The sequence below is a fragment of the Oculina patagonica genome, chromosome 14 (genome assembly GCF_052425735.1).
Source record: "Oculina patagonica isolate OP01 chromosome 14, crgOcupat, whole genome shotgun sequence".
In the NCBI taxonomy this organism is placed as follows: domain Eukaryota; kingdom Metazoa; phylum Cnidaria; class Anthozoa; order Scleractinia; family Oculinidae; genus Oculina; species Oculina patagonica.
The window spans coordinates 10,583,569-10,607,015 of NC_135771.1; the positions used below are offsets into that span (position 1 = coordinate 10,583,569).

The following is a 23,447-nucleotide window of genomic DNA, read 5'->3' on the forward strand; positions in this document are numbered from 1 at the left end:
TAATTTCTATTCAATATGGACTTGTTAAACTCAGGTCTACCACCTTAAATATTCTCTGATAGAACGCGGTCACACTGTATTGAACGTTCTGATGGATATTTGAATACGGATCAGCTTTTGGGCTCGTAGATAGAGCCTAAGTTTCAATACAGATCCATAAAAAACTGCAAGTTTGAAACTTAAAATGTACAGCGAAAATGCCACCACGTGGATTGAGCCTAATGTTCACTTCAGGTGCACACAAGTGGCCAGCTTCTAGATCGCGTTTTAGATTTTTATGTAATTGACACGAAAACAATAAGCTTCGTGAATGAAAACGAGAAAACAAATCAGACTCGCAAATTTGCAACAGACCAGACCTACCTGAATGAGTTCATACATGGAAGCAGCAACAGGAACTTTTCGTGCTTAAAACGAAAACAACACCTGATAAGTCATTTCGTTTTGTTTCTAAATTCATCATCTGTACACTCATTTTTCTCAAGATCCGTTGAGCGGGCGAGCATTTGAGCGCAATAGAAAATCACTTCACTCCAGGGTTCGAGGGTGCGAAGTAATTTTCTCTCTTGCTCGCATGTTCGCCAACTCGACTAGTCCTGAGCCCCTCGGGCGGATGGGGGGGGGGGGGCTCCCTAGTCCGCCAAAAAATTCCTCTTGTGTTCCCTCCTTCCCTAAAAGTATTTTGTCGATTTTGATCCCTGTTCCCTAAAATATCAGAACCAAACCTTTTGTTCCTGTGTTCCAGCTTTATTTTTCTTTTGTTCGCTTGTTCCTAACTATTTTTTGGCCATGTTCACTTGTTCCCTGAAACACCTGGGAGGGGCTCGCTACTCAACTGGTCCTGAATAGGCCATTTCCGATATATTAATATTCTAACTTGGCTCCGAGGCTTGGGGGAATAAAACAAAAGAAATGATTTATTCATCAATCAACCTCGACGTGATATCTTTTGTTTTATTTCCCCAAGCCTCGGAGCCAAGTTAGAATTTTAATATATCGGAAATGGCCTATGCCTAAGATTTCGTAAAAGCATGGATGTCTTCACTAGTGAAAGATATCTTATCATTGATAGCAGGTGTGGTTTTCTCAGTGAGTATCTGCTAGTTTGCACTTGGTTTAGACCCACGGCTTTCCTAAAGGTAAGCCTTGAACCAAGCGGCCCATACTACCGGAGCTTATCCCGGTTTCGGTAGTATTAAGCGGCTGGGAATATTTCTACTCCCCCTTGGATTGGATGCTGATCCATCGCAGGGTTACTCCCCAGCATTATTTCGCCGGAACCAATTTATACAACTGGGTGGAGAGAGGCACTGTGAGAGTAAAGTGTCTTTCCCAAGAACACAACGCAGTGACCCCGGCCAGGGCTTGAACCCGGACCGCTCGATCCGGAGTCCGGCGCACTTACCATTAGGCCACCTCACCTCACCGCGTTTCTTAAACGTGACCTAAGATTCGGTCCTTTCGACTCACCGCACTTGCTTCGTTTGTTAGCCATTTCCTTTTAGGCCATTCCGTCTTGTTCCACACTGTTGACTGCGCCCTGGCTTTGTCTCCTATCTGCCTAATCAGCTTCGCTGTATCCTCGATAGTGAAAGAGTAGACAATCTCCACTTCGAACTCACTCTTTTGAAAATATTCAAAGCTTGCAAATAGAATGGACAAATGACGGAGAACGTCTCGTGTAAATGCATAGCTGAAATAATAACAAAAGAAATGTTATTCCAAGTCACTCAGAAGAACAAATTATTATCATATTATCTTCGATAATTTTGTGAGCCTGCAGCTTTTGGAAAGGAGTATTGCTAAGCAACATGGCATGAATCACGATGGCAATAATAACTTTCGGGTTGATCTGCTGTTTCTGATTGGGCAACAATGTTTATAATCGGGAACTCTTCGTGTAATCCAACGAAGATTGTCCAAAAACGTCCAACTGTTTCTTTCTCGCGTTGTTGCTCTAAGTGCAAGCGAGTCCGGAAAATCTCTGGGAATTGCTTTCTAAATGAATCGTTTTACTGAGTAGGGGGCATTTCTAAACACTTTAGGTTTTCATGTACGAGTTATATACAGTAAAATTAAGATTTCTCGAACCCTTGATTCTCAAACCTCCCGATAACGCGAACCGAAAGTCGTTTCCCTAGGATTTGCTTAACTTAACCGAACGGATCAATTTTAGCCCCGTTCTCCAGTCCTAAACTCCCGATTTCTCAAACGAAACTTCCTTTCCCTTGGAGGTTCGAGAAATCAGGATTTAACTGTTACTATGGAAACACTCGTGAGAGTTTGGTGGAGTTTTAAAATTTGTAGAAACGTTCTACTGCACAACTTTTCTTGTTTTCTCAAAACACCCGCTCTTGTAAGCATAATACAATCGAAACACAGAAAACATTTTCTGCCTTTCAAAAATTCAAATTGCATAGTTTACTTACTCTGGTTGTTTGTTAGAGTACATGATAATGCAGCACTTTTGGCATTTAAGAGACAGTGAGAGCACGGTATCTCTCAGGCATTCGTATTCTCTCTCATCCTCCAGTGAAGGGAGATGCTGAAGTTGAATGCAGGTCCTTTCATCAATCATCACGTCTGGCTGTGCGCACATCTTGCTTATGGAATCCTTAGGTCTGGCATTAGCGTTTCGCCTCTCATAGATCAGGACGTTGTGGCTAGTCTCGAGGAGGTGTAGGAGGTCTTTATTCTGGGTAATTTTCTCACTACCGATGAAAATGTACTGATCTTGTTGTCCTCGCAACTGAGTCGTGTCACTTGCACCTATCGGGATTTATATAATACATGAGGTAAGTAAACCTGACTAAAAGTGTTCGTATTTATTTTATCAACGCACCATAGTTACTTTGGGTGTTAGAGGCTTTCCTTGCGCGGTTTCCAGTAGACTGTTCACAGCTCTCAATTTTTTTCGATCGATGAGCGCGGGGAAAGAACGGCGATAAAACTGGATGCCAGCGCAAAACGGGAGGCTCGAGGCGCTCGCTCCCGCCCCCTTCCCCTGCGCTTCGCGCTCGCCGTTTCTCTCACTTTTTTGCGTTGAAAAATAGAGAGGCTGCGGACAGTCTAGGTTTCCAGATACCGCCGTGAGCGAGAAAATCTCTGATACCTAGGGTATGCCATAGTCAGTCCCTAGCCAAATGAGTATGTGGAGTGCTGGGTATGATGCTGATCACTTCTTCTTCTTCGAGTTTTCTGAACTCACTTTCGTGTTCACTAGTGATTACCAGGGAATTGTTCTCTGGCTTCTCCCAAACTTCCATTTATCTGTACAAACCTTTTGTTTCAAGTGGCTTATCCAGTAGAGCTCTTGCTATCGTCTTCAGGCTTATATGAGCTCTAAGTTGGCTGCTGCGAGAAAGCACTTCTCTTTCCATCGTTCCATTCAGGTCATAGTCCAGTACAAAGTCAAATATACCCCATGGAAAGTCCTCAGTTATAGATAAACCATTAACAACGTAAACATACAACTTTCCTTCCTCCTCCAATGTATCTACATCCGTGGCGGACTTATATAACGTGGCCTGAACTCCGTGTAAGCCCGACAGTGTTTCTATGATTTCTTTGTTTGTCTTCTCAGGGAAAGTGTAAGTGATGATAGCAGCTTTCGCGCTGTCTGTCTCTTGTTCCTTGCTCCACCTTGCTACGATGTTGAGTAACTTGGAAAGCTTTGGGTGAAGAATCTTCTGCTGTTGGAACGTGAAATGGGTTTCTAAGAGATATCTTCGTGTTGACTCCAGTGCCCCTCCTAACAAACGACCATACTTCTCTTGGGTTGAACTTAAGTAGGCTGGGATAAAAATGTGATAAAATAAGTAAATTGTTAAAATGTAGTTCTCGCATCTGCCAATGGTACTATCACATTACTGAATAAGGGTCCATTTACATGGAAAGAGGATGATCCTAGCACAAGGATCATCCATCATTCATGTAAAATGGAATGATCCTAGTGCTAGGATCATCCTAGTACTAGGATCATCCGACCGCCATATGTTTTCAGCTTTCAGTTTACATGTGAATGGTTGCATTTGGCCCTAACGCTAGGATCATCCTAGCGGTAGGATCATTCCATTTTACATGAAAGGAGGATGATCCTTGTGCTAGGATCATCCTCTTTCCATGTAAATGGGCCCTTAGGTTGCATTGCCTAAAACTAGACAGAGGTCACTCGTCCTTGCTGTTTTAAATATGAATCTGAGCCTGGCAAACATATCTATATTATAAGGCCCTTTCTCAAGTGAAGCGAAATAACTTTAAATAGCTATTATTCGTTACAGTTGAAATTTATAACCGTAGATATTTGCCTTGGCTTAAAGCGACGAGATAAATTCAGCAATTCAGAAAATAGCTAAGCCACAACATGTAGATTTACAAAGAAATAGAAGAGTCGAAATCAAAATTCAAACATAGTAAAGAAAATGTAATTTTTACCCCTTTAGAAAGTCGTACCAAAACTTTACAACATATTTTGTTTAATTTAAAAAACAAAAAGATAAGAAGGAAACTACGGTTGAACGTCCCGTCCCGCAAGCGGCCACCCATTGTGTCAAGGCAAGGTAGTCTGTCCTTATGGAAAGGTTAGGTTAGGCTAGCTCTTTGGCTTTACAAGTAAAAAAAATGAATCTTTTACATATGTAACAGAAGGATGCCGTTCAGGGAAGATTGACTATATATAAAAGTAGATAAAGGTATTTCTTCAACTTTACCTAGTGTGGCTTCCAAACCACTTTGCATCAGAATATCAACAGAAGATACCAATGCATGCAGACACACAGTCATACAATAAATCTGACTTTCCTTGCTATTTTCCTCTCCTTCCTTTACGCACATTTGGGCTTGCTTCAAAACGAATCTTGTATACTCTGGATTCAAGTTTGACAAAGTCTTGTTCTGTGGAATAACCCCATTTCCTTGAAGTCTTGACAGAAGCGGTTTGACGTGTCCTATCAACTCGTCTAGAACTTCTTGAAACTCGCCCGAGAGTTCAACAGTTAGAGCTCTTTCTTCACACTTGGAATCTGTTGTTTGTTTAACGGAATTTGTTTCTGTTCCACCGCCACTTTCTGTAGTAAAAACTGATGGACGAACCTTCGCCGCCTTTACCACATTTTCTAAAACATAGGAATTAGCAGTTACTTGTTTGATAAATACAGTATTTTATTATATAAACTGCAGTGGTATAGCCAGTGGTAGCAAATCGAGAAAAATGGTATCACACATGTGTGGATAAAAATGATATCCACACATGTGAAATCATTTTTGACCAATCAGCTCGCAGAGTTTGCCGTGTTTGCCGTGGCGAGCAAACGGGGGAAACATTTGTTGCGGACACAAAATGTTTCTAAAAGAAATCAGAAACATTTTTTGTGTACCGGAAGCAAATTTTGTGTCCGCAACAAATGTTGCGCACGCGGGTAAACAGGGAAACATTTATGTCCGCAACAATGTGTCCGCAACATTGTGTCCTTCTCACCTTAAAGGATTGTATGGTACGTAACAAATGTTCTTTCTTGTTTAAAGTCAAATTCTTCCAAAGAGAATTATAGGAAATGTTTTAAACGTGATAAAGAGAGCTCAAAGCCGTGCCGATTGCAGTGGTGCAAGGGTTAGTTTTAAATCCTTAATGACCTATTTATAAACTATAAATTAAAATATAATTAATTTTATATTAACTGAACCTATCCTTTCTTACTTGGTGGTGTGCACTGGGCTTGAGTGGATGACTTCAAGGTAGCCACTTGGCCCTCTCTCAACAAAAAGAAGTCTTCGATGCCATCAGAAGTTTGTTTCAAGGACGGCAGTGCTGTGCTTTTAGAAAGGGGTGGTTTCTGTTGCTCTTTTTCTTCGTTAGTAGCACCTTGCGTTTGTCTCTGACTGGTGACGGAGGATCGTGAAATCAAGTTTGCTGGGATTTTTATTGTGTTCAGATTTTCAGGCAAAGTAATCCGGTTCTCGGTAACCTGAGTGGCAGACGCCTGTGCCCTTTCGATATCTGTGCCTTAAAAATAACAGAGACCAACATAAGAAGGATATCTGATTTGAATTGACATTAAACCTGAGGATAAGACGCAAACCCTTGAAAATTTTGGCGATTTGCCCTGAAGCCCTGCTTTTCTGTTAGGCCCGGATCCCGGAGCCTTGGACCTGGAGCCCCGAATCCCTTTGGGAATCTATTTAGCGGTTAGTGGTACGGCAAGGCAATGACTGCTACTACATTTGCTGATTTTTACTATTTTTGCTTTACACTGTACTATTAGAGCGGTTTTCACTTGAGTGTCGAAAGTAATTTGCGTTTGGTTTGGTTTTGCATTACTACGCTTAGTCATTGGTTTAAAAATCTCGCGCCACTTTCTTAGCCAATCAGAAGTAAAACCAAAACCAATTGTGACTCCCTCGCGTGTTTTCCCGCGCTTCGTGCCTGCGACATGTATTTGCTTCGAGTTTTGATTGGCTGACTGGATTGTCTGTTTTCTTTGTGATTGGTCAGAGTAATTACTTTGGTTTTGGTTTTACTACACTCATTTGAAAACTGCTCTATTGTAAGGAGAAACTTGATTTTAATGCCTCGTAAGCTGATAAGGTAGAGAAACATCATCAAACTTTATCTTCCTACTACCTGACTGTCTTTCTGTTTGACTCTCAGCAGGGGACACCGCTCGTGACAGACCCCCAACACTCCCATCGTCTGCTAAAAAGACATAAGAGAAAATTAGGGACGGCCATATCTCCCACCCATATATTTGCGAAAATAAGTATTTTTTTTCCTCGGGAATACCTCGACCGCGTCTAAGAATTGACTGATCAAGTGGTGAAAACGGAGTCCCGTGTAAGCCTCAATTCAGCCATAAACCAGGTCTAAACTAGACTTCGTTTAAATAATTGGCCCTTTGAGTTTGTAGAAGAGGACTTACTATAAAAGCCGGTTTGTTACGAATGTGTGTTTGTTTTACTTGAAATGTGTAACAGTGAAACCCGATAAACCATGAACGTTAGAAACATTTGTGGAATATTGTAACGTTCGAATCAAAGGCGAGATAAAAACCAGTAGAAGTGATGAAACACAAGTCGCAAGTAGGTACAAAAGGACAACTGTGAACGACTTTAAACTGTTCAACCTACGTTGTTTTGCTTTAGGGAAATTTCTTAAAAAGTCCTCACCGTGAATACTAGTTTTATGAAAAGTTTCCTTTGAATATGGAAGTGCATTTTGCTTCGCAAGTCGTCCACCTCGTTCTTCCTTTTCACGGCTCCATAATGAAAGGCTTTGCAGGTTTTTCTGACAATTCTCCATTTTTGTTGTTGATATAGCTAGCGGGTCCCACGGTACACCCAACTCTAGCTTCCCTTCCAAACACTCTTCTGACAAAGTTAACTTCTTTATCGCCATCTGTATTAAAGTCGTGGAGCGACCCTTTTTTCTTCCTGACGACGTACTTGGCACTGCAAAGAAACAGACAAAATGTTTCATGTTAACTAAATATCACTGAACTATGTTAGGTGTCCAATAAAATAGAAGATAATATGAAAAAAACCTGAACCTTGAACGCCCAATGTATCGGCGTAGCGTAAAGTAATGTGTAGCGTACCAAGTTTCATGTGGTACTGTGCTACAAATGCTGACTGCAGACGTGCACTCTAATTAGTATGATCAGCGCTCTGGTTTGCCTGAATAACGCTCCGGTTAGCCTGTTAATGGTTAGCTCTCACTAATGGGAACTCGATCTATACCTTTTAAAAAAAGACCGCAAGTCTGTAGGTCTGTAGTCTGCGGTTTTCGCTGACCGCACACACAGTTAATAGGTTCAAAGCCATAAGGGTTAAAAGGGTGGAAGAAATCACGTGAATCAATCTCCAACACATAATGGCATGACTATGGTATATTTCCATAGCTAAGCCAATATGTAAGGTGTATACTCACCAGGAAATACCATCGCTAAATGTTCACTAAAGAGTAACTTTTCATTTTCCCATATGTTTTGCACACATTGCTTGATCTTGTTGGGCGTTAGTGGTGGGCTAATTATAATTATAAAAAAAATGGAAATGTTAAACTTGACTAAAAGCGGATACAGTAAGTTACAAACTTAAACTTAAATGTCATGATCATTGATAAGAAGTCGTCATTCAAAGCAATCATTTAGTTATTTAAGGTAGAAAATAGCTTCTTAGGATAGATAAAAAGAAGGACTTATTACTTCTATCAAAATTGAAGTGATTCAAAGGGGATACTGAATCAGCAAAAACGTTTATTTGTACTTACGATAACAAGAATTTAAGATACAATATATAAATTAAAAATACAAGAAGTGACTGGTCACCCAGAAGAACACAACGCTATATAACGAGGAATATGTACGTGTTCACTAAAATGTAAAAGGAGAACGTTGGAGTGTGAATAGAAAAGTATTTTGTTCTCAGTTAACTGATTATTCCGTTCGTTAATTGAAGTGATTGTTTGCAAAATCCATCATGTAACACAACAACTAAACAACGTACCTGTTTATCTCTGGCGACCGTTCAAAACTTTCCAAACTACTAATGAACTTCTTACTGTTGTTGTCGTTAACTGAGACAACTGGAAGATGAGACGGCGATTCCAGTAACTGTTGGTCTTTCAAGGAATTGCAAGCACTTGGTTCACTTCCTGTCACAACATGGATAAAGACCCGGCAATACGGGCAACATTTTTGCTCAGCTTGTCTCGTAACATTGTTGCATTGCAAGTTGAACGAGTTGTTGCCCATATTACTACCGCGCGCTCAACTTGTTTCGCAACAAATTTCGGTGTTGCAAGCTGCAGCAACATGTTGCACAAAGTAGAACCAGAAGTACATAATCTAGATCATGTACTTCTGGTAGAACCGAGTTCTGCTTTTTGCAACAGTTTTTTGCAACCTGTAAAACCGAAATTTGTTGCAAGACAAGTTGAGCGCGCGGTAGTAATACGGGTAACAACTCGTTTAACTTGCAATGCAACAATGTTGCGAGACAAGTTGAACAAAAATGTTGCCCGTATTGCCGGGCCTTAACTGGTTCACGACAAGCTGCTGGCGATTTACTCAGGTTTTTGGAACATTACAATAACTCCCTCTGGACGCTAGTCCATTGCTGGCTAACGGCGGTTCTCATTTATACACCTGGGCAAAGAGACGCAATGCTATAGTACTTTTCTTACCCAAGAACGTAACTCGAAGAGCTATTCTGGCTCAAGCCTCAATCAACACACCAAAAACCAGGTTCTCCGCCTCCCTCTCCCGTTTGGCCAACACAAACCAAATCAATTTTAAATGATGTGCCAAACTTAATAAAGCCTGAAAAGCGGCTCATTTCAATATCCCTTTTGTTATAAGATTACCGTCATTTAGTGCCACAAAGTCAGTCTTCTTCTTTTCATGGTTCTCCTTAGTAACTGTTAGCGATCTATCAACGAAGATTTCTACCCCATCGTTAGCAGGTTGCCGTAACAGTGACTCTGAACTCTCCTCTGCAATATACGCAAAATCGTCAAATTTTTAAAAGGCGCATCTCCACTTCAAAAAAGAAAGTTTCTACCCGTCTCGGCCTCGTACTTGGTCGCTGGATCAGGCACGAGCGCCAAACTACATTTTATTTTCGCTAGTGCCCATGAATTTTACCCACCAATCCTTTGTTTATAAAATGGTGGAAATATTGTCATGGAGATTAATGTTAACTGAGGTACTGCATCAGAAAAGGTGCATGCGATCGATCCACGGTGTCACAGTGGTGTACGAGCACAGTGTCAGGACACAAAGTGCAAGGGAGCCAAAATTAACACAGTCTTGCGAATGTTGTGGACAATCAATAAAACTGTAAAAACTAATCGAACTAACCGTCTGGTTCACTGTTTTTATGCAGCTTCAGCAGTCTTTGTGTTTCTTCCACACAGACTGACTTTTTCGAAAGGATGACTGGGCTGACGACGCCTTCGATTTCCTTGTCCTCAATTGTGAATTCATTCTGTGTATGAAGTCAAATAAATCATAACATTACTTTCCAATAAGTTAGTAAGTAAGAAAGTAAGTAAGAAAGTTAGTCAGTCAGTCAGACAGTCAGTCAGTCAGTTAGTTCGTTAGTTCGTTAGTTAGTAAGACTAAGTTAGTAATACGAGTGGATGTTTTGAAGATATGTGTTTGAACTAAAGAATTGAGAGCATAAAAGGCACGCTTTTCAAGTTCACTAATAAATTCAAACCAGTTCAGGAGTGTAGCAGTTTTCGTAATTCTATCAGTCCTCTAATGTAGCAGATGCTTTCTTTCTTTCTTTCTTTCTTTTTTTGAGGCTAGGGGCATTTTCCCTGTTGTTAGCTTTATTCTTCTCTACATCTCGAAAGGTAGCGAGTCATTCATGTGATACCTTTCGAAAGCTGCTACCAACAACAACAACAACAACAAGGTTTATTTGAACTGCAAAAATACATACAGTTGCTGGTCACCCAAAATAACTAAGAAGCTAAACTAGTTGGGTGACCATCATTTATTAATTTAAAGTAAATATAAGGTCAGAAAAGAGGCATTTTACATTTTACACACTTACCGTATTTACTCGAATAAGCGCCGCCCCCGAATAAGCGCCGCCCTCGAATAAACGCCGCATTTGGGACAAAAAAGTTAATAAGCGCCGCCCCCGAATAAGCGCCGCAGTCCCGATGCGGCACTTGTTCGAGAAATTCCGTTTAACTAAAAGCAGCACTACAAAGCAACTCTAAAACAAACTTGGACATTTTGTTCCATCAAAAGTGATCTTTTGCAGTTCATACGCCCATTAGTTTTTCGCCCATTAGGTTTTCTATCCAACATTCTTACAATACGTAGTTTTGTAAATGTTGTGAAGGCCGCGAGCTTTGCCAGGACAGCTAGCGCCACTTCTCTTTTCAGCAAGAGACGAATACCGACAATCAAAAAACGCTATTTTCAATTACTGTAAAAGATTAGATTCTCTGTGGTGTCCAAATTTTAAATAAGCGCCGCCCTCGAAAAAGCGCCGCACTTGAGGCGCCAAAAATTAAATAAGCGCCAAGGCGCTTATTCGAGTAAATACGGTAATTAAGGAGGTAGATTACAGAACAAATAATACTTAAGCATGTATGTACAATAAAAAAGATAATAGTAAAAAAAAGAAAAATGGCAGAAATACCAGGATATAGTAATTAGTAGAAAAACTTAATAGAAATTAATGAAATGCAAGGATAATTCTCTTTTAAATGAGTAAGGAGTTAGAATCTTAAATCTCTCATCAATTTCATTCCATAATGTAGGTCCATTGTATCGAATATTGAACTTTCAATAGTTTGTTCGAATTTTTTTCTACCGACTCATAAAATGTGATACTCAAATTGTACCGAGTTAGGGGAATTGATTTTTAACGGATCGTAGCGAGCGAGTCTTTAGCTCTCCCAGTATCTTAAAAAAATTCATAAAGTCAGTACATGAAATGTTCATTACCTTGTGTTTAAGCAGCCACGACGGCGACGTCGATTAAAAAGGTAATTTATATTTAACTTAATTAATTTATAGTTAGATAATTTATATTTATTTTTTATATTGTAAAATCGTTGTTTAGGTAGATAGTTATAACGTAACTTAGTTGGCTTGTAAACACAAGACCCTACGGGCTTGATTATGCTTTAACACTGATCGTGTATCAATAAAGGTTTTATTCTATTCTTATATTTTTTTCTATACTTAAGAGCGGCCGTCAGCAAATATCGCCTGGAGACGTGCAATGTAAAAAATATTAAAAAATTCTAGAAAGTGCCCAGAATGTGGGTCTAGTGGAAACATTTCTAAAAAATAATGTAAGTTCAGTCAGTTTCGGTCTTTTTTGTTTGGATTTTTCTTTTAGGCTATCGACAGCGACGATGACAGTTTGAGAGCTCTCACATCTGTTTTCAAGGGCTGCATTCAAAACATAGTTCAAAAGTCAACCAAAATAATTTACATATATTTATATATCGCGTGCAGGAAATTGGACTTTTATGAATTGAAGACATGGTCGTACACCGTTTTAAACGGTTAGGAGATTGCGCGCTTTGATTCAAAGGGATCTTTTCATGATGGATTTTGAACCAAGCTTGATTTCGATTTTTTATTGAAAACATGAAACCACAAAATTGAGCAAGCAGAAGAGAAATAAAGAAGATCGTGAATACTGATTTGAAAATCCTAAAGGAACATTGAACATTGCGCAAATTTTCTTACTTAGGAATAATGAATCTTTTTTACAGAAAAAATAATAATTAATGGTTTGGATATGTGATCTTACAGTGCGACCACTCGAACCGAGCCACTTAGAAGAAAGTTTGCCAATCAAAACGTTGATCGCAGTGCGAGGAAAAACAAAGCTGCAAAATGTACATCCGTTTTGTTCACATAACGCCGCTGTCAAAGAAAAATCGTTATTGATAATAAAAAATACGGTATCATTTTCTGTTTATATTGAGAATAGGGCCTGACTGAGGACATACCCTCCTAGAGAAAAACATATTAATATAAATACACTGCGTTAATTTTAAAAGCAAAACGTTTAAAATCACATCGAGGAAACATCACCACAAGAGAATAAAAACGCCGGCGAGTTTTGAACAAAGTTGTGATATCACAAAGAGTCGGTTAATTAAACAGTCATTATACGTAAATCCGCACTTGAAAAATTCATTTTACTTTATATCATGGTGTTCCCAAGAGTTCTCGATCATTTTTGAAAAGTTGAAAGTTCAGAGGAAAGCATTATCATTCCTTTCATTTATCTTTTTCCCTCGAAGAAAAAAATTTAACTTTATCACATCATTCTTTCAGGTTTGCAAAGCGTGTCTTTATTGGCTTAACGTTCGATATAGTTTTCTGAAGGCACTAGGAGGTTGTAAAAGAAGAAACATGTAATCATTTTTTTCGAAAAACAAAATGCCATCTAGAGCAGTTTTCTCAACCTCGTTTGAAACCACTTGAGTTCACGTGCTGAATCTTTCTCCGCTAGATGCTGATTGGTTACATTTATATGTTTCACGTGTGAAGGAAGCTAAATGTGAAGCTGAATTGTACGCTTCGCTTTTTTTCACATGTGAAATATAGCAAATATTTAACAACTATTCACCGAAGTGGAGGTGGCTAGTGGTGGATATTTACCTCGCCACTTCGCAGCTCGGTAAACATCCACCACATTCACCGACTCTGAGGTGAATAGTTATTTTAGTATATACCACACAAGTTGAATAACTACCGGACCAAGATATTACGTTTGGTAACCAAAGTGACACGAGAGGCCGTTTTGTTTCTCTTCAGCTGCTCGGAGGTGAATAGTACTTTGCTAACTTAAAATCACCTCCGAGTTAACCAATCAGAGGGCACGAAAAGCACTATTCACTTATGTGGTATAATACTAAAGAATCCTTTTTATTCCATAACCGAGTTTTTCAAAATTAATCCTGCTTCAAACCTATGAATTGAAAAAAACGCGAAAGTGACTCGCATAAAAATTAAGAAACTCATTTTCATCTGAAAGGAAAAGGCAGCTAAAACATCTGGAAAAGCATCTACCAACTGACTTGAGCAAGAAATTTGGTAGCAGAGAGATCAGTCTTATTTTCTGTTATTTACTGCGAAGAGTATCTATGAACGGTGAGTAAACACATTTTTACGATTTTGTTTAAATAAGCATTCAGATTAAATAAGCGTTTATTTAAATGTTAATTAAATATTACTTTTCTCCAGAATTCCACTATTTATTGGTAACAATTCACCGCGCTACACCAGTGATTGAAAACTCTGTCAATGATAAACAAGGTATGAAAGAGACATTTTTATCTAAGCAAAATAACAGGATTGAAGTTATTATAACTGGTATTTTATTTTGTCACGGACACGTTTTAACTGGCCTTAGAATTCTGTTCTTAATTTGTTTTGAAAAATTTCAAATAAAATCGTCTAAAAAACTAAAAACGTTAAGCCTCGACCGCAAAAAAATTGACTCCGCTCGTTTTTAAAAAAAGGAAAATATCCAAATTGTAACATCAAAAGTTCATTTGCCAGAGGCTTTAATTAAAATACAATTAATTGCCAGATTAATATCCTGAACGTTGCGACGAGTAAATTAGTAAGGGCGCGGTTTTTTACCCACAATTCTGGATTGGGAATGGTTGGTACATAATGCTAGAAATTATTGGTTTCCTCTTTTAAAACCCCCCCTTTTTTCTTTCCCCCCTTTTTCCTTTTTTTCTTTTTTTTTTTTTTTTTTTCCCTTTTTCCTTTTTTTCCCGCCCTTCCCCCCCCCTTTTTTTTTTTTTTTTCTTTTTTTTTTTTTTCCCCTGGGGCAGATGGAATGGCGTTCTGTCCATTCCGGAATAGGAATGCGGAATAGAAAAACGCGCGCATTTCACATTCTGGCCATTCTCATTCCAGAATTGTGAATAAACCAGTTGCTTCGTTATGATCTCCTGTATTGCGTTTTTTTTTTTTTTTTTTTTTTTCGTTATAAATCTCCTGTAAATAAACGTTTTTTCTTTTTCTTTTTTTTAATTCAGATATCTCGGGGGTCCCACAGCTGACGTTAGTCATATTATACACAATGCAAAACTGCTGAAAAATTGTCTTCTCTCTCACTTTTACGGTAAGGAATAAATATCTTCGGGTTAAAGGGGCAGTGTCATCAATATTTGGTGTTAGTATATACTCAAACAGTAAATAGCGTTTTTGGCGCGCGCTGATTGGCTACTCAAACTCCGAAGCTTTCTAGCTTTCTTTCTAGTTTGCTTTCTGATTGGTTCCCTCCGCTACGAATCTGAGCCATTATCCTTAAGTTGACCAAATATGGAGAAATGATGACGAATTTCCCGTACTGGGATTTTTTTGTGGTCGCTAGAATTTTTTCCTCGTTAGCGGACGAAAATAATTTCGAGATTCGAGGAAGTTTCGTCCCAAGAAATTCAGAAAATCTTAGAAAAAGTAACACCGTCAAACACAAGAAAGCCACAAAGTTCGGGCTGAAAAAGAGCGTGCGTTTAATTCATTTTAAGACGCTCAAATATATTTACTAGTATTATAAACGACATTCAGGACTTTCGTATTTAAATTGTAAATTAAAATCTGAGTGTTTACCGTGTTTCAGAGTGGCTTGTCACTCCCGGTGGCCAAAAGTTTCCTAAACCAGTGGGGGAAATGTCGAAATAAAAACTGATTGATTGTCTCAAGTCTTTTTACACCTCAACGCGAGAGCAAGATGACTTGCGATTGTACGACAAGACTTCTTCAATAAAATCCATTCGCGCCGCCATTGACCAGTTTCTTTGCTCTCCGCCGCACTGCAAACTGCAGTTCTCAATAATTGGCGACGCCGCTTTTACAGGAGGGAACAAATGAAGCCGTCCCCGAGGTAGCAAGACCGGTTCTGGTCAAGCACAATCTGTTAGGATTTCGTCAGTCGAGTTCCAACAATGGTCAAACACGGCAAACAAATCGCACGTTGCGGGCAAATCTTTTCTCGTCCGCAGGTATTATTTCCACAGTTGTAATGCTCAAATCCATAACCACTTCGACAATTCCGGCAATTCGGCAATTAATTTTGACATAACGATGGCGATTATGACTTACCTTGCCTGCATGATTCAGATTCACAATGGCGCGGCTCGCTTTCGATTTGCATAGTGGTCATGTGGCACTAAATTTCATGCATTATTCTTGGAGCGGAATTATTCTTTCATCTTCCGGCAGATGGTTATTTGAGTGTTTGAAAATTTACTAAAACAGTTATTCTTCGAGGACGCGCCGGATATGAGCTGATATATATAACCAACTCGGCCCACGGCCTCGTTGGTTATATATATGTTATAACGCACCGATTAATTTTCTCGCGCGCTCATTGGACAAAACGCATCACGTGGTACAAAATCGGACGACGGGTATCAGCGAATATACCCCGTCCGATTTGATATCCGTCGCACGATTTTGTGGGCAAGCACAAAACAAACGAATGAAGTCACCTTATTCAATTTTAACTTTTATTGACTTCACAGAGTTATAAAATCACGTAAACCAATGAACTTACATTTGTTTCAACCACAGTGCTCATATCCGGCAAGTCCGAGAAGAATAACTGTTAACTATTCACCTCCGAGCAACGAGCGCGAGAAAATTGTAATCTTTGAAGGGAATAAGCTAGTCAAAAATCATTCTTTCGGGCTATATTATCTCACTGTTTTAGTATATACTAGAACAACTATTCACCTCAGTGTCGGTGGCTAGTGATGGATATTTACCGAGCCGCGAAGCGGCGAGGTTAATATCCACCCCTAGCCACCTCCGCTTCGGTGAATAGTTGTTAACTATTTGAAAATCCAATGAAGGTTTTGATGGTATTAATTTGAAATCCACTAATAGTGGCTGCCTTGCTACCGGGGGGGGGGGGGGCGGATTGACGGGGAGGTCCGACGAGCAGGACCAAAAAACGAGCGAAACACCCAAAAACCGGCAACACCCCCCAACAACCAGCCCCGACGAACAAGACAGACGGCCGACCAAGACGAGGGGACCCAAACGTCGGACCCCCCGCAGAACGCAGACCCCCGGGCCTTGCTAAAATTTACAGTGGTGTGGTTACAGACTGGCAAGAAAGAAGTGGCCTAAAACGTTAAAAAAAGTTGGGCTGACATTTGACATTTGACATTTTACTTGGAAGAAAATAAATTTCTTAAAAACCATTGTTCCTAATCCATAAATCCTTTTAGATTTACTTCAAGAAAAAACTTTGCTTTAAGTGTGATATTTTTTTTTCTCTTTTTAAATCTAGCCGCCATTAGACTGCTGTGGATACCAGCTGTGATAATCAACTGACACTGAATGTAAGAGGAAGTTCTTTGTATTTTGTAAAGGTTGTTTTATATGATGATGATGATGATGATGATATGGAAGGTTCTTATTTGTGCATTTAGAATTCTCAATGCGCTAACATTATTAAAGAATAAAAGAGTAAAAAATGATGTTTAAATACAGAAATTCGGTTTTTAGTTAAAAATAATAAAAAAATAAATATTCATATTCCCCATAAGATCAAAAGAATATCGCTTGATTTTCTAGATTTTGGTTGGGATCTTATTATACAATAAGCGAATTGTAATTATTATGCTGTAAACACCAAACTTATAAAAAATCATTCAGCTCCAAGAAATTTGTTATAGTTTTAATTATTCGCCCTCGGATGTACAAGACGGAGTGGGAAGAGGTGGATACCATCCCACCCCCTCGAGGTTTTTCTGTAATTTTAAAAATGTATGCGAGTTTGCATGTACGTCTGAGGGTTGCCAATATCTGATACTTCAAGCCAAAACACTTAACATTGACATTGAAATCATAGCTTAGAAGATCATGCTGTTGTTCAAACCATATTTTCTTTTCAGACGACTAATATGGAAGGGTCAAATAACAATCAGTCTGCTCTCCTCGACACCACAGAGACAAGAAGTTCAATTTACGTTTTTACACCAGCAGGATTCACCACTAAACTCGTTATAGTATTACTTTTAGCAATTGTTGGAATTGTAGGGTTTTTCGGCAATGTTGTCATGTATTACTTTATCTCTACGAAGAAACAAAGTGTCTCATATATGAAGTACAATCCATTTTTACGAAATTTAAACGTTTACGTTAAGAGTTTAGCTCTTTCGGATATGTTTTCTAGTATGATTTCGCTTCCTTTGGTCTGTATTCAGATCATGATTGATGTATTCCAACATGCCTGGGCATGTAGAATTGTTCGATTCCTTAACATATTGTTTCCTTCTATAACAATGAATAATTTAATAGTAATAAGCATTGAGAGGTACTTCGCAACTCGTGCCATTCCTCGCTCTTTCAGTGTCTCTACTGTTCGTAAACTAGTGTTTAGCGCATGGATTGTGGGTTTTTTTATCGTTTTGGGCCCAACAGCAACATTCAATGAGATGCGATACGATCTCAACGAGACACATTATACAGTAATTTGTTACTATGATAACAATTATTTTGTGTTCCGAGTAATAGTTACAAGTTATGTGGTACTACAACACTTTATACCTAGTGTTGTCTTAAGTTATCTTAATATCTGCGTTGCAAAAACCATGTGGACAAAACAAAAAAGGAGAGTAGATGTACAGAGGAACAGTGCCATCAGGGCCAGTCAAAGGGCGGCTACTCTCCGAGGAACATATCTCCTTGTTGCTATAACATTTACTTTCATCACTCCACATTCAGTGTCACTTTATTATGCAGCCTATGTAATGTTGGCGAAACCCTCCCTTGATTTTCAAACAGACTTTATAACAAGGTATCTTAGCGCTTTGCTGTATTTTTCAAACAGCGCCATTAATTTTATCATATATGTAGTACAGGATAAGGATTTCCGTGTATTCCTTAAGACAATAATTTGTGGTAAAGGGAACTCTATAAACCAAAACCCACCCGGGGACGGGAATGAACCAATCCAAAATAATTTGACCTAACACACTGCCCCACCCCCCCCCCCCCCCACACCTCTTCACCGGGACTTCCCTCATAAATATGACCGGGTGATCGTCGTGAATTTTAAAAGAAACATCTAAAATGGTAGCACAATCTCGTTTTTTGGCCGTGGTTCTAATTTATCATCATTTTTGTGAAGTACCAGTATATATTTAGTATCTTTAATATCTGTAAGTACTAAGATAGCCCTGCCAGTGGGCACACGTAAGTAAGTAAGTCAGTCAGTCAGTCAGTCAGTCGGTACGTAGGTAGTAGTCCAGAGTAGTAAGTAAGTAGTTAGGTAGGTAGGTAGGTAGGTAGGTAGGTAGGTAGGTAGGTAGGTAGGTAGGTAGGTAGGTAAGTAAGTAAGTAAGCGTGGTTATTTTAAAAGGGTAACTATACATGTATGTATATAAACTAATAGCCCTCATATTGCAGGTTCTATACGGTTAAGTGGACCCAGATCTCCATATTTTAGGTGATTCTGTTTCATTAACATTTGAAATGTCGTTAACCCGAAATCCATACTCAATTACAGTTCAGAACACTTGGTGTCAATTCATAAGGTCGTGGCCAACAACCTACAGGATAGAGCACGATTTTCTAGAGGCTGCAATAGAGGGATAATGTCCATTTGGTAAATTAAGTGAGTTAGAGCGGTTTTCGATTAAGTGTCGTAAAACCAAAACCACAGAAATAACTCTAACCAATCACAAAGGACACGAAAATCCAGTGAACCAATCAAAACTCAAAGCAAATACTTGTAGCTGGCACGAAGCGCGGGAAAACGTGTGTGAGCGAGTCGCGATTGCTTTTGGTTTAATTTTTGTTTGCATGGCTAAAAAAGGGGGGGGGTTTTTTTAAACCAAACCAAAAGCGTAGTAATCGCCAAACGAAAGCAAACGTGGATAACTTTCGACACCCAAGTAAAAACTGCTCTAAGTTGCAACCCTTTATTTACATTCATATACTGTAATACATGTAATTGTATCCATTCCATTACATTCAACTCTTCTTCAATAAAATTATAATCTCAATTTTACCTCATTAACCTCTTCGTTGGACATCATCTTTGAGAATATTTCTTTGTCTGCGTGTCTTTGACTCTTTTTACTTTCTCCATCAAAAGGCACTTGATGGTCAATTCTGTAAATGGAGGAGAGTATTATCATTCGTGCGTTTATTGCAAGTGTCCCTTGCGTGTTACCATAATTTGACTTGAGAGGGCTTATAACTAGCGAAAATATAATACCCTTTTTCCAAGTTTCAAACTGGAAACGAGATGCGACAAGAGCTGAAGATACAATGTAGTTTAACTCTCGCTTTCGTTTGCGGCTCACTAACTCTTATGCGTTCTCATCAAAATACTTGCGCTTTTATCAAATTCAGACAACGCAGACTTTCTCGTGCTCTCAGTTCGTTTACCTACGCGCACTAATGGCACATGATGGTAGTCGATGAGAGTCAAAGAGAAATCTCTCAAACTCTCATCGACTCTCGTTCTTGTTTGGCTTGGCCTAGAGAAACGAGTCTTTATTTTGCCCAATCTCATAAGTCAGTTAACTAATCAGGGAAACAAGAGCAGTGTTTTGGAAATCACCGTAAAATTACCTAACCTGAGACTGAACACAGACGGATTTCTGGCTAAATTACTTGAACTCAACGTAGTAAAAAAAACTAGGTACTCAACAAAGTTTATACCGAGAGGCTTTACGCCGAGGTCAAAACCCTTACCTTTTTATAAACCAATTTTTTTTACAGAAAAGGTAACCCTTTCATACACCTCACAAAGAAAACGGTATACCTTTTGCAAACCTACAGTAGGCGAATGCGTCCCTTTTCTCACGTTCCATTTCAGTAACCCGTTAAAATGCTAATGATGACTCAGCCATTTGGCGTGTCCATTCGAGTTATTTTAAAAGGTTCTTTAAAATACCTAAAAGACAGTTTTCCCTACTCTATTTTGTTCTTCATTTCATGAAATCGCGACACTTTTATCTACCTACAGCCTGAAAAAGATACCCTTTTTGGGCGGAGCCTTCCCGTATATTTCACTATAGGGGAGTACCCCCGAGATACTACTGACCTTAGAACATTTTCCTCCTCTAAGGGGTTGCCCTGTCTATCCAGTACAAGGGGGTCTTGGACAAGTTTGGTTTTTAACCTTGAAGATAAGTCAGTGATTTTAGGAATCTTTTGGGTAAATGGCATGAAGATAGTCCGTGTATTCCAGCTCCTCTAGTTTATCCTGCAGCAGCATGGAATCGTCTGCGAGAGAAAAGCGTAGTATCGTTAAATGAAGCCATGAAAGATATGCCACTATTCCTCGCGAAGCGAAGCCGAAGGCCGAGCGTAGCGAGGTGTATAATTTTGTCCCTCAAAGGGATCAGGCGGGATGAATTGTATCTCGTGTGGAGTTTACGGTCATATTCATATCCTTCTATAACTATATTCTGTGAGCTTGGTTTCCGTGGCCCGTTTGATATTTACGTCCTTTTCACGGCCGCCGTGCGCTGGTTGGCCTAATGGTATATGACCGTAAACTCCACACGAGATTTCATCCCTCCTGATCCCTATTAAACGGGCAAAAAAATCTAGTAAGTCAGCCTACTTAAACGCAGTCGATAAGGAAAGTATGTGCCTTCGGCTTCAGGCTTCGCTTTGAGGATATTACTTTCTAAACTATAAGTTTTTAATTACTTATTATGCTAAGTCGTATTAATTTTATTAACCCTTGTAATTTCTTGAAACCTTTTTTCGGTCTTCTGTGGGGGTGGTCTTTTGTTTCTTTGGTGTTTTTTTCTAAAAGCGGCGCCGTCCCGCCCGCGCCTTTTCGGTTTACCGCCCCCCCCCCCCATTTGACTATTTCAAATGAAAGGATGTCTATTAAAGAAGCACTGAGCAAATCATGCACGCTCACCACGATCATTTTCACTGGAATGTGTAAACTGTTCCTTATCCGCTGCCAACGAGTTGATGACGTAATTGACAATCTCTTCTTCCAGATCAGACCACATATCAAAGGATACTAGAGGGGAGTCTGGATTAGAGCTTGGTACAATATCTTCACCAGTCCTTTCTGGGCTGTAAGGCTCTGGGTGCTGAATGGTGCTCTTGTTGTCTGTGATCTGTGTCAGGTAGTCGATAGGCTGTTTGTTGGACAGCTTAAAGGCTGTTTCTGTGAAATGACAAGGGACGTAAATGTGCTATGTGCAAACTGGCCAGTGAGCGATCCAAACTTTGCAATAGAGACGGCAAAGACAGTATCCCTCAACTAATTATATACCTTTGACCCATGTGCCTTGAATAGTGTCTGTGGGGGGGGGTTTCTCTCTCTCTGATTGGTTAACTCGGGGGTGAATTTCCAAATATTGTAATATCTACCTCCACTTCGGTGATTTTTTGTTTTTGGGGTATAAGAAACTAATTTTAGAGATTTTTATTGTGCAAAAGACCCGGGACAAAAGAGTTCATTTCTGCAATAAAGACGAACATCGTATTTTATTTCCATTGTTTGTCCTACGATGTTATTCAACCTTGTAGCCAAAGCGACAATTGGGGGACTTGATGGTCTCCCTATCACAGTCTATATCCAATGTAGTATAAAGTTCATGGTTACCATCCTTTTCTCTTAGTGTCTCGACGTGGTTGTTATAGCAACACATTTTGATATCTTCTTTACACTCTTCTGACTTAAAAACTGCCAGTTTCATATACCTCTGATAGCAAAGGCAGACCATTATTTAAAGCAAACAAATGAGTTACCTTGGATTTAACTCGACTGTTGACTGTGGTATTTCTTAATTGGTTGGCCTTACAGACACTGTTTTGACGATTCAATTTGTAGTTCCCAATGATTGGTAAATACGTTTTCGGGCTTTCTATTCCTGATGACATTCCTGATACGATTACCATAGCAACAGTAAAACCGCTGTTCTTCCGAAAAACTTACCATAATCGCGAATTTATTTGGGGTTGGGGTGACTTCGAAAATTTAAACAAGGCAGATTTGTGACCCCCGTAGATAAAACTTTCTGTAAAGTGAAGCAATTGTACGGAGCAATTTCAGAGCTCAACTCGTGTTTTAAATTAAAATTTTCACAAATGTATCATTTTACCCATAATTTACTTACCCTTTTGCCAGGGAGTATGGCGAATCTTCTCTTTAACTGTTCCGTTATGTGCATAGGCATCTACATACTCCAGATGGCTTGGTATTGTGAGAAGCATTTGGGAAAGCATGTTTTTTCGTTGTTGCAACGCCTACAAAAGAAATTAAAGTGGGATTTACAGCTATAAAATCGGCATATTTGTAGCAATTGACACAAATAGCTTAAGCTTATGTGTTTTAGAAATAGTCTAGAAAGCACCAAAACAAACTACTTTCGAGAATAGAGAATAGCTTTAAAAGGGGGACTTTTATCAAACATTTCAGAGATTTATAAGATTAAAATGATATAATCCGATGAAGATAATCTTTATAATCCAGCTTAATCTTATCCTAACGTGTTTTCAAACTTTTTGTTTTTTTTTTTTTTTTATTTTGGGGGTAAAAAATAAGCTTATATAGCAAAAGAACTTACATCCGCGAGGTAGTCTATTCCAAGGTAACGTGGCATTTTCTGTCGTTGTATCGGGAGCTGATTTCCTTTTCTTCCTGTTTCTGAACTTTTGATACTTTCTACGAGAATTATAGCGGCTAGCCTTGTTTCCTTTGTTTATTGTTTATTTTCTGTTTGTATCTTGGGCTTTTAATATTTATCGACTTTCTGTCCTTGTAGTTGTTCGCCGCGGTACGCCGCAAATTTCGCGCGCTTTTTCACGGATAAATCTGATTGGATAGAAATACAAAACTAACCAATCGGATTGCATCAGTTGTTCTCCTTAGCATACTCTCCCTCCCCACCCTCAGACAAATCATTGCTTGGTAACCTAGCCCTTTTTCTTCATGCACGTGCAAAA

General features: G+C 39.2%; 2 protein-coding genes across 2 annotated transcripts in view; one reads left to right on the forward strand and one right to left on the reverse strand.

Moving 5' to 3' along the window:
• Window positions 1–21,541, reverse strand: part of LOC144637672 (uncharacterized) — a 26,008-nt gene extending 4,467 nt beyond the window's left edge. The window contains exons 1-15 of the mRNA XM_078496729.1: window positions 21,406–21,541; window positions 20,572–20,753; window positions 19,529–19,631; window positions 9,855–9,981; window positions 9,359–9,487; window positions 8,500–8,647; window positions 7,922–8,019; window positions 7,162–7,443; window positions 6,620–6,688; window positions 5,696–6,001; window positions 4,710–5,114; window positions 3,281–3,793; window positions 2,430–2,769; window positions 1,471–1,693; window positions 364–407 (exon numbers count right to left, since the gene is read on the reverse strand). Of these exons, the coding sequence (XP_078352855.1) occupies window positions 364–407; window positions 1,471–1,693; window positions 2,430–2,769; window positions 3,281–3,793; window positions 4,710–5,114; window positions 5,696–6,001; window positions 6,620–6,688; window positions 7,162–7,443; window positions 7,922–8,019; window positions 8,500–8,647; window positions 9,359–9,487; window positions 9,855–9,981; window positions 19,529–19,631; window positions 20,572–20,696 (2,912 nt within the window). The 5' untranslated portion in view covers window positions 20,697–20,753; window positions 21,406–21,541. The remainder of the gene's footprint in view (window positions 1–363; window positions 408–1,470; window positions 1,694–2,429; window positions 2,770–3,280; window positions 3,794–4,709; window positions 5,115–5,695; window positions 6,002–6,619; window positions 6,689–7,161; window positions 7,444–7,921; window positions 8,020–8,499; window positions 8,648–9,358; window positions 9,488–9,854; window positions 9,982–19,528; window positions 19,632–20,571; window positions 20,754–21,405) is intronic.
• On the forward strand, window positions 17,417–18,487 carry LOC144638963 (adenosine receptor A3-like). Its single transcript, XM_078498239.1, has one exon. It carries the CDS (start codon window positions 17,417–17,419, stop codon window positions 18,485–18,487), a length of 1,071 nt encoding a protein of 356 aa, XP_078354365.1.
• Window positions 21,542–23,447: the final 1,906 nt, after the last annotated feature.

Excerpts from the sequence above, each read along its gene's own strand:
- LOC144638963 (XM_078498239.1), top strand. The coding sequence starts at position 17,417 with ATGGAAGGGTCAAATAACAATCAGTCTGCTCTCCTCGACACCACAGAG.